Source organism: Salvelinus alpinus, unplaced genomic scaffold (assembly GCF_045679555.1).
Source record: "Salvelinus alpinus unplaced genomic scaffold, SLU_Salpinus.1 scaffold_42, whole genome shotgun sequence".
Classification (NCBI taxonomy): domain Eukaryota; kingdom Metazoa; phylum Chordata; class Actinopteri; order Salmoniformes; family Salmonidae; genus Salvelinus; species Salvelinus alpinus.
The window spans coordinates 509,801-520,240 of record NW_027255983.1 but is presented as its reverse complement, the minus strand read 5'-3'; the positions used below and the strand labels follow the sequence as shown (position 1 = coordinate 520,240).

At 46.8% G+C, this 10,440-nt stretch overlaps 1 protein-coding gene across 2 annotated transcripts in view; it reads left to right on the top strand.

Moving 5' to 3' along the window:
• Window positions 1-10,440, top strand: part of LOC139567081 (death-associated protein kinase 2-like) — a 44,028-nt gene continuing 33,588 nt past the window's right edge. For both annotated transcript variants that reach the window (XM_071388562.1, XM_071388560.1), the window contains exons 1-4: window positions 1-132; window positions 861-1,017; window positions 7,036-7,257; window positions 9,212-9,350. In XM_071388562.1, coding sequence (XP_071244663.1) covers window positions 875-1,017; window positions 7,036-7,257; window positions 9,212-9,350 — 504 coding nt within the window. In that variant the 5' untranslated portion in view covers window positions 1-132; window positions 861-874. The remainder of the gene's footprint in view (window positions 133-860; window positions 1,018-7,035; window positions 7,258-9,211; window positions 9,351-10,440) is intronic.

The following is a 10,440-nucleotide window of genomic DNA, read 5'->3' as shown; positions in this document are numbered from 1 at the left end:
ATTTAATGTGAACCTGAGAGCGCGCCTGGTCAGTAGGGAAATGCCGTCTACACGGTGCTCGGTCAACTTTGAAAAGAAACGAGAGTGAACGAAGAAGTTTTGTGGACACGCTTTGACAGTCATTTCAACATGGTAAGAACTTTTTAAAAATGGCTCTATTTTTCTATCTATTTAACTTTATTCTACTGGTTATCTGTATGCGTCATCTAAGGTATTGCGCCGCACATTGCCCTTGATAGTTGGTGAGTAGATGAAGAGGTTATTCTACTGGTTATCTGTTTGCGTCATCTAAGGTCTTGCGCCGCACATTGCCCTTGATATTTGGTGATGCAGGAAGTCCCATCAAATGTGCCTACAATAAGTTGCTAATAAGAGCTGGTCAACAGTCTAGCAGTAATAGTATGGAATAACACTAGTTATTAACTGGGTGGTTCCAGCCCTGAATACTGATTGGCTGACTGCCATGGCCGTATACCTCGGGTATAATAAAACGTTTATTTTTACTGCTCTAATTATGTTGGTAACCAGTTTATAATAGCAATAAGGCGCCTCTTATTGCGTTGGTCGTACGTAAGAACAGCCGTTAGCCGTGGTATATTGGCCATATACCACACCTCCTCAGGCCTTATTGCTTAATTATAACACCAGTTATAAACACGTTCTACTCATAATTAATATATTGTAATAATCCAAAAAAAAAATAAAACACGTTGTTTTGTATGTAAGCTAAATGTTTCTCTGATTCTGGGATGTTGGCCATGTTGTTGTACGTCGCCATGTTTGTTATTGTACAACTCCCGAGCAGACACGACCCTTCACCTGCTGAACTATCAGAAATATTATTCTGTTCTTTTACACAGGGTTTACTTCTATAATGGGCGGAATAGAGAACCCATCTGAGACAGCTATATTACACATCATAACCACGCCATCGTCCCCGTCTATGACAGCAGGCATGGCCCTGTTCAAGCAGCAGACAGTGGAGGATTTCTACGACATCGGAGAAGAACTAGGAAGGTACAGTATTAGGATAGGGACCAACAGGTAGACTAGTGGTTAGAGTGGAGGGACGGTAGGTAGCCTAGTGGTTAGAGTGGAGGGACGGCAGGTAGCCTAGTGGTTAGAGTGGAGGGACGGCAGGTAGCCTAGTGGTTAGAGTGGAGGGACGGCAGGTAGACTAGTGGTTAGAGTGGAGGGACGGCAGGTAGACTAGTGGTTAGAGTGGAGGGACGGTAGGTAGCCTAGTGGTTAGAGTGGAGGGACCAACAGGTAGACTAGTGGTTAGAGTGGAGGGACGGTAGGTAGCCTAGTGGTTAGAGTGGAGGGACGGCAGGTAGCCTAGTGGTTAGAGTGGAGGGACGGCAGGTAGCCTAGTGGTTAGAGTGGAGGGACGGCAGGTAGACTAGTGGTTAGAGTGGAGGGACGGCAGGTAGACTAGTGGTTAGAGTGGATGGACGGTAGGTAGACTAGTGGTTAGAGTGGAGGGACGGCAGGTAGACTAGTGGTTAGAGTGGATGGACGGTAGGTAGACTAGTGGTTAGAGTGGAGGGACGGCAGGTAGACTAGTGGTTAGAGTGGATGGACGGTAGGTAGACTAGTGGTTAGAGTGGAGGGACGGTAGGTAGACTAGTGGTTAGAGTGGAGGGACGGCAGGTAGACTAGTGGTTAGAGTGGAGGGACGGTAGGTAGACTAGTGGTTAGAGTGGAGGGACGGTAGGTAGACTAGTGGTTAGAGTGGAGGGACGGCAGGTAGACTAGTGGTTAGAGTGGAGGGACGGTAGGTAGACTAGTGGTTAGAGTGGAGGGACGGTAGGTAGACTAGTGGTTAGAGCGTTGGACTAGTAACCAGCAGGTAGCCTAGTGGTTAGAGTGTTGGACTAGTAACCAGCAGGTAGACTAGTGGTTAGAGTGTTGGACTAGTAACCAGCAGGTAGACTAGTGGTTAGAGTGTTGGACTAGTAACCAGCAGGTAGCCTAGTGGTTAGAGTGTTGGACTAGTAACCAGCAGGTAGCCTAGTGGTTAGAGTGTTGGACTAGTAACCAGCAGGTAGCCTAGTGGTTAGAGTGTTGGACTAGTAACCAGCAGGTAGCCTAGTGGTTAGAGTTGGGTCAGTAACCAGCAGGTAGCCTAGTGGTTAGAGCGTTGGACTAGTAACCAGCAGGTAGACTAGTGGTTAGAGTGTTGGACTAGTAACCAGCAGGTAGCCTAGTGGTTAGAGTGTTGGACTAGTAACCAGCAGGTAGCCTAGTGGTTAGAGTTGGGTCAGTAACCAGCAGGTAGCCTAGTGGTTAGAGCGTTGGACTAGTAACCAGCAGGTAGACTAGTGGTTAGAGTGTTGGACTAGTAACCAGCAGGTAGCCTAGTGGTTAGAGTGTTGGACTAGTAACCAGCAGGTAGCCTAGTGGTTAGAGCGTTGGACTAGTAACCAGCAGGTAGCCTAGTGGTTAGAGTGTTGGGCCAGTAACCAGCAGGTAGCCTAGTGGTTAGAGTTGGGTCAGTAACCAGCAGGTAGCCTAGTGGTTAGAGTGTTGGACCAGTAACCAGCAGGTAGCCTAGTGGTTAGAGTGTTGGGCCAGTAACCAGCAGGTAGACTAGTGGTTAGAGCGCTGGGCCAGTAACCAGCAGGTAGCCTAGTGGTTAGAGCGTTGGACTAGTAACCAGCAGGTAGTCTAGTGGTTAGAGCGTTGGGCCAGTAACCAGCAGGTAGCCTAGTGGTTAGAGCGTTGGGCCAGTAACCAGCAGGTAGCATAGTGGTTAGAGTGTTGGACTAGTAACCAGCAGGTAGCCTAGTGGTTAGAGTGTTGGGCCAGTAACCAGCAGGTAGCCTAGTGGTCAGAGCGTTGGGCCAGTAACCAGCAGGTAGCCTAGTGGTTAGAGCATTGGACTAGTAACTGAAAGGTTGCTGGATCAAATCCCCGAGCTGACAAGGTAAAAACCTGTCGTTCTTCCCCTGAACAAGGCAGTTATCCAACTGTTCCCCGGTAGGCCATCATTGTAAATAAGAATTTGTTCTTAACTGACTTGCGCAGTTAAATATAAAATACAATAAAGTTAAATTGTATTCTATTGTAACGCTTATCTCGTCCCTTTAACACATCCAACTATGGACTAGTTAGAGGAAACCTTTGAGGGTCAGAAGTCCGAGGTTTTCTGTGTGTTGAAGTCACACATTGACATGACAGTGAATGGGGTTGTTCGGTTGACATGACAGTGAATGGGGTTGACATGACAGTGAATGGGGTTGACATGACAGTGAATGGGGTTGTTCTGTTGACATGACAGTGAATGGGGTTGTTCTGTTGACATGACAGTGAATGGGGTTGACATGACAGTGAATGGGGTTGACATGACAGTGAATGGGGTTGACATGACAGTGAATGGGGTTGTTCTGTTGACATGACAGTGAATGGGTTTGACATGACAGTGAATGGGGTTGACATGACAGTGAATGAGGTTGTTCTGTTGACATGACAGTGAATGGGGTTGTTCTGTTGACATGACAGTGAATGGGGTTGACATGACAGTGAATGGGGTTGTTCTGTTGACATGACAGTGAATGGGGTTGACATGACAGTGAATGGGGTTGTTCTGTTGACATGACAGTGAATGGGGTTGACATGACAGTGAATGGGGTTGACATGACAGTGAATGGGGTTGACATGACAGTGAATGGGGTTGTTCTGTTGACATGACAGTGATTGGGGTTGCTCTGTTGACATGACAGTGAATGGGGTTGTTCTGTTGACATGACAGTGAATGGGGTTGTTCTGTTGACATGACAGTGAATGGGGTTGACATGACAGTGAATGGGGTTGACATGACAGTGAATGGGGTTGACATGACAGTGAATGGGGTTGACATGACAGTGAATGGGGTTGACATGACAGTGAATGGGGTTGTTCTGTTGACATGACAGTGAATGAGGTTGTGTCTGTGTGAATACTCATATAGCTGAAAGGCCTGTTTGAAGGTAGACTCAGCGATATGACGTAGCTGAAAGGCCTGTTTAAAGGTAGACTCAGCGATATGACGTAGATTAAAGGCCTGTTTAAAGGTAGACTCAGCGATATGACGTAGCTGAAAGGCCTGTTTAAAGGTAGACTCAGCGATATGACGTAGATTAAAGCCCTGTTTAAAGGTAGACTCAGCGATATGACGTAGATTAAAGCCCTGTTTGAAGGTAGACTCAGCGATGTGACGTACATTGAAGCCCTGTTTAAAAGGCTACCTTTGATCCTGCCTCACAATGTGTTGTATGGTTTTTGTTCATATTAGAAGACCACAAGGTGAATGTTATAACGTGGTCATAGACATGCAGCTCATCACTACAGGCCATTAGGCTCCATGTACAACTCTATCTCAGGTCCCTGTCTGTAGCTTTACCCAGTCTGGAAACCAACACGCTTCAAAACTACACGTTTCAAAGAGATTAAGGGAATCTTGGTTGAGGTAACATTGTCTTCTTCCTGTACTGACCGGGTACTCAAACCACTCAGGCTGTACTCAGTGACCCAGTAGTTTATATGAAGTCACTCCTCCTCAGCTGACAGGCAGTCACTCCTCCTTTAGAGGCAGATGAGCTGACAGGCAGTCACTCCTCCTCTAGCGGCAGCTGAGCTGACAGGCAGTCACTCCTCTATAAGCAGCTGGCAGTCACTCCTCCTCTAGAGGCAGCTGAGCTGACAGGCAGTCACTCCTCCTCTATAAGCAGCTGGCAGTCACTCCTCCTCTAGAGGCAGCTGAGCTGACAGGCAGTCACTCCTCCTCTAGAGGCAGCTGAGCTGGCAGGCAGTCACTCCTCCTCTAGAGGCAGCTGAGCTGACAGGCAGTCACTCCTCCTCTATAAGCAGCTGGCAGTCACTCCTCCTCTAGAGGCAGCTGAGCTGGCAGGCAGTCACTCCTCCTCTAGAGGCAGCTGAGCTGACAGGCAGTCACTCCTCCTCTAGAGGCAGCTGAGCTGACAGGCAGTCACTCCTCCTCTAGAGGCAGCTGAGCTGACAGACAGTCACTCCTCCTCTAGAGGCAGCTGAGCTGGCAGGCAGTCACTCCTCCTCTAGAGGCAGCTGAGCTGACAGGCAGTCACTCCTCCTCTAGAGGCTGAGCTGACAGGCAGTCACTCCTCCCGCTGCAGTTTAAAGATGGCTTCCTTCTATCTTTAGAGATGTGTGTCTATGTTTAATCACACAGCTACACTATGAATGAGGAAGTGGAGTATTACTTTACCTCACTGTCTCACTGTACTGACAGTAGAGGAAGACTACATGGAGTCACAGTCACTGTCTGTGCCCCAAATGGCACCCTATCCCCTATGGACCCTGGACATAAGCAGTGCACTCTATAAGGAATATACACTTAGAAAAAAAGGTTCTATCTAAAAGGGTTCTTTGGTTGTCCCCATAGGAGAACCCTTTTAAGAACCCTTTTTGGTTCCAGACAGAACCTTTTTGAGTTCCATGTAGAACCCTTTACACAGAGGGTTCTACATGGAACCCAAAATAGTTCTGCCTGGAACCAAACATGGATCTACCCTGGAACCATACAGGGTTCTCCTATGGGAACAGCCCAAGAACCCTTTTGGAACCCTTTTTTCTAAGAGTGAAGGGTGCAACTATGGTACACAGCCACTGAATGACCCGTTGACTTAACTCCCTCGTCCTCTTGGTGTCCTGTCGTTGCTCTGTTGTATGTGAGGATAAAAGCCCAACGTTGGGTCAATACATCCAAGTATTGCAAGTATTTGAGGAGCGCTTGATTTAGCTCAGAGTGACTTCTGGTGCTGTTCCATTGGTTCCATTGTACAGGGGACAGAGTACTAAATCAAGTGCAGCAAAGTATTTCCCATATGCTAACATATGCTACCTTATGCTACCATAGGCTACCATAGCATAACATAGGCTACCATAGGCTACCATAGGCTACCATATGCTACCATAGGCTACCATAGGCTAACATAGGCTAACATAGGCTACCATATGCTACCATAGGCTACCAAATGCTACCATAGGCTACCATAGGCTAACATAGGCTAACATAGGCTACCATAGGCTAACATAGGCTAACATAGGCTAACATATGCTACCATAGGCTACCATAGGCTACCAAATGCTAACATAGGCTACCATAGGCTAACATAGGCTACCGTATGCAGTGAACACAGGTGTGTACAACAGCGAATGGTCTTTCGATATGTTTTAGTTGTCTGTGGAAGTGTATGAGGTAAAACCCCAGAGTTGTCAGGCTTAGCTCACACTGCTACATTACCACGACGACGCTATAAATAGACCAGTAGCCTCGCAGGAATAAATGTCTGGACATTCTGTAGGACAAATTGAGTTAACCCTTCACACACACAATACCACACCTTCTGACTGCGCCGTGGCTGTTTACAGTGTTTAAAGAGACAGTGTTTTCACCGCAACAGAGACTAGAAATGTAATATTGTAATAATACATGAAAATCCTCTTGACAATATCCTCTGATACGGAAATAACATACGGTCCCATCTGGCCTTTGTCTGATCTGATTCTGTAGAGACCACATGTTGTAGGTGTTAACATACGGTCCCATCTGGCCTTTGTCTGATCTGATTCTGTAGAGGCCACATGTTGTAGGTGTTAACATACGGTCCCATCTGGCCTTTGTCTGATCTGATTCTGTAGAGACCACATGTTGTAGGTGTTAACATACCGTCCCATCTGGCCTTTGTCTGATCTGATTCTGTAGAGACCACATGTTGTAGGTGTTAACATACCGTCCCATCTGGCCTTTGTCTGATCTGATTCTGTAGAGGCCACATGTTGTAGGTGTTAACATACCGTCCCATCTGGCCTTCGTCTGATCTGATTCTGTAGAGACCACATGTTGCAGGTGTTAACATACCGTCCCATCTGGCCTTCGTCTGATCTGATTCTGTAGAGGCCACATGTTGCAGGTTTTAACATCATAATCAATCATTTCCAAGCAAACATACATTGTGTTGCTAAACATTTTTCTCTGTCATTTTTTTGTGTCCCTTCTCTCGTTGCGTGTTCCAGCGGTCAGTTTGCCATCGTGAAGCGTTGCTGGGAGAAGAGCACCGGTCTGGAGTTCGCTGCTAAGTTCATCAAGAAACGTCAGAGCAGATCCAGCCGGCGGGGGGTCAGGAGAGAGGAGATAGAGAGAGAGGTCAACATCCTACAGCAGACACAACACCCCAACATAGTCACCTTCCACGACGTCTACGAGAACCGTACTGACGTGGTGCTCATCCTGGAGCTGTGAGTCCCACCAGAGAGGAATACTACAAACCAGGATCGAGGAGTTAGCCAGATAACTTGACGGAATATTCTTACAGCATTTTATTTTGTTTTTGGGGGGGGGGGGGGGACTTGAAATGGGAAGGATTTAGTTGACACAACAACCAGAAACCCATCTCTAAGATTAGCATTATTAATGAACCAGAAAATTGTGGTGGTTATTTCTGGGTGTTTTATCAAAAGTTATCTGACTAACTCATTGATCCTGCTTTGTAGTGTACACTTTTGGGTCCGTATCCTGATCTCAGATCAGTTTAGCCCTTTAGATCATAATGAATCATAATGACTCAGACAATATGGACAGATCCTAGATCACCTAGATCAGATCCTAGAACATAGACTGTTTATGGTCCGGACAAATCAGAACGAGGCCAGAGAAATTCCCCCTGATTTTAAGAAATGTTGTAGTTATATATAATCCATGAAAAGTCATCAACAAATAATGTGTCTGTCTAAGACACGAACAAACAACCGTCTTAGCCTGGTATTATCTAACAAACACAGTCTTAGCCTAGGAGCCAGACTGGTTTTATCTAACGAACAGTCTTATCCTGGTTTTATCTAACAAACAGTCTTAGCCTGAGAGCCAGACTGGTTTTATCTAATAAACACAGTCTTAGCCTGGGAGCCAGACTGGTTTTATCTAACAAACACAGTCTTAGCCTGGGAGTCAGACTGGTTTTATCTAACAAACACAGTCTTAGCCTGGGAGTCAGACTGGTTTTATCTAACAAACACAGTCTTAGCCTGGGAGTCAGACTGGTTTTATCTAACAAACACAGTCTTAGCCTGGGAGTCAGACTGGTTTTATCTAACAAACACAGTCTTAGCCTGGGAGCCAGTCTGGTTTTATCTAACAAACACAGTCTTAGCCTGGGAGTCAGACTGGTTTTATCTAACAAACACAGTCTTAGCCTGGGAGTCAGACTGGTTTTATCTAACAAACACAGTCTTAGCCTGGTTTTATCTAACAAACACAATCTTAGCCTGGGAGCCAGACTGGTTTTATCTAACAAACACAGTCTTAGCCTGGTTTTATCTAACAAACACAGTCTTAGCCTGGGAGCCAGTCTGGTTTTATCTAACAAACACAGTCTTAGCCTGGGAGCCAGTCTGGTTTTATCTAACAAACACAGTCTTAGCCTGGGAGACAGTCTGGTTCTATCTAATCTAACAAACACAGTCTTAGCCTGGGAGCCAGACTGGTTTTATCTAACAAACATAGTCTTAGCCAGGGAGCCAGATTGGTTTTATCTAACAAACACAGTCTTAGCCTGGGAGCCAGACTGGTTTTATCTAACAAACACAGTCTTAGCCTGGGAGACAGTCTGGTTCTATCTAACAAACACAGTCTTAGCCTGGGAGACAGTCTGGTTCTATCTAATCTAACAAACACAGTCTTAGCCTGGGAGCCAGCTGGTTTTATCTAACAAACATAGTCTTAGCCTGGGAGCCAGACTGGTTTTATCTAACAAACACAGTCTTAGCCTGGGAGCCAGACTGGTTTTATCTAACAAACACAGTCTTAGCCTGGGAGCCAGACTGGTTTTATCTAACAAACACAGTCTTAGCCTGGGAGCCAGTCTGGTTTTATCTAACAAACAGTCTTAGCCTGGGAGGCAGACTGGTTTTATCTAACAAACACAGTCTTAGCCTGGGAGCCAGACTGGTTTTATCTAACAAACACAGTCTTAGCCTGAGAGCCAGTCTGGTTTTATCTTTCACCTGTAACATCTGTTGCACTATGATGGAGAAATGCTCAGTGTGTGTGTGTGTGTGTGTGTGTGTGTGTGTGTGTGTGTGTGTGTGTGTGTGTGTGTGTGTGTGTGTGTGTGTGTGTGTGTGTGTGTGTGTGTGTGTGTGTGTGTGTGTGTGTGTGTGTGTGTGTGTGTGTGTGTGTGTGTGTGTGTTGCAGGGTGTCAGGGGGAGAGCTGTTTGACTTCCTGGCCCAGAAAGAGTCTCTGAGTGAAGAGGAGGCGACTCAGTTTATCAAACAGATTCTGGAGGGGGTCCACTACCTACACACTAGGAAGATAGCACACTTTGACCTCAAGGTACTGTACACACACACACACACACTCACACACACACACTCACACACACACACACAAAGCCATTTTAGAGGCGAAGACACAATTTTGTTTCTATGGTGACAAATAATCTCTGTGGCCAACAGCCCTGTTAGGTGGGCCAGTCTCACTCTTCAGTACGCTGTCAGTCTAACTCTTCAGTATGCTGCCCAGTCTAACTCTTCAGTACGCTGTCAGTCTAACTCTTCAGTACGCTGCCCAGTCTAACTCTTCAGTACGCTGCCAGTCTCACTCTTCAGTACGCTGCCCAGTCTAACTCTTCAGTACGCTGCCCAGTCTAACTCTTCAGTACGCTGCCCAGTCTAACTCTTCAGTACGCTGCCAGTCTCACTCTTCAGTACGCTGCCCAGTCTAACTCTTCAGTACGCTGCCCAGTCTCACTCTTCAGTACGCTGCCCAGTCTCACTCTTCAGTACGCTGCCCAGTCTAACTCTTCAGTACACTGCCCAGTCTAACTCTTCAGTACGCTGCCAGTCTCACTCTTCAGTACGCTGCCCAGTCTCACTCTTCAGTACACTGCCCAGTCTAACTCTTCAGTACGCTGCCCAGTCTAACTCTTCAGTACGCTGCCCAGTCTAACTCTTCAGTACGCTGCCCAGTCTAACTCTTCAGTACGCTGCCCAGTCTAACTCTTCAGTACGCTGCCCAGTCTAACTCTTCAGTACGCTGCCCAGTCTAACTCTTCAGTACGCTGCCCAGTCTAACTCTTCAGTACGCTGCCCAGTCTAACTCTTCAGTACGCTGCCCAGTCTAACTCTTCAGTACGCTGCCCAGTCTAACTCCTCTTCAGTACGCTGCCAGTCTAGTGATGCCATTCATTCAGAAGAGCAGCTGCAACTAAGCACAACACGCTGGTCCTCCTCTCTAATGAACGATAACTACCATGGTGCCATCCTCACAACACCCTGGTCCTCCTCTCTAATGAACGATAACTACCATGGTGCCATCCTCACAACACACTGGTCCTCCTCTCTAATGAACGCTGGTCCTCCTCTCTAATGAACGATAACTACCATGGTGCCATCCTCACAACACGCTGGTCCTCCTCTCTAAT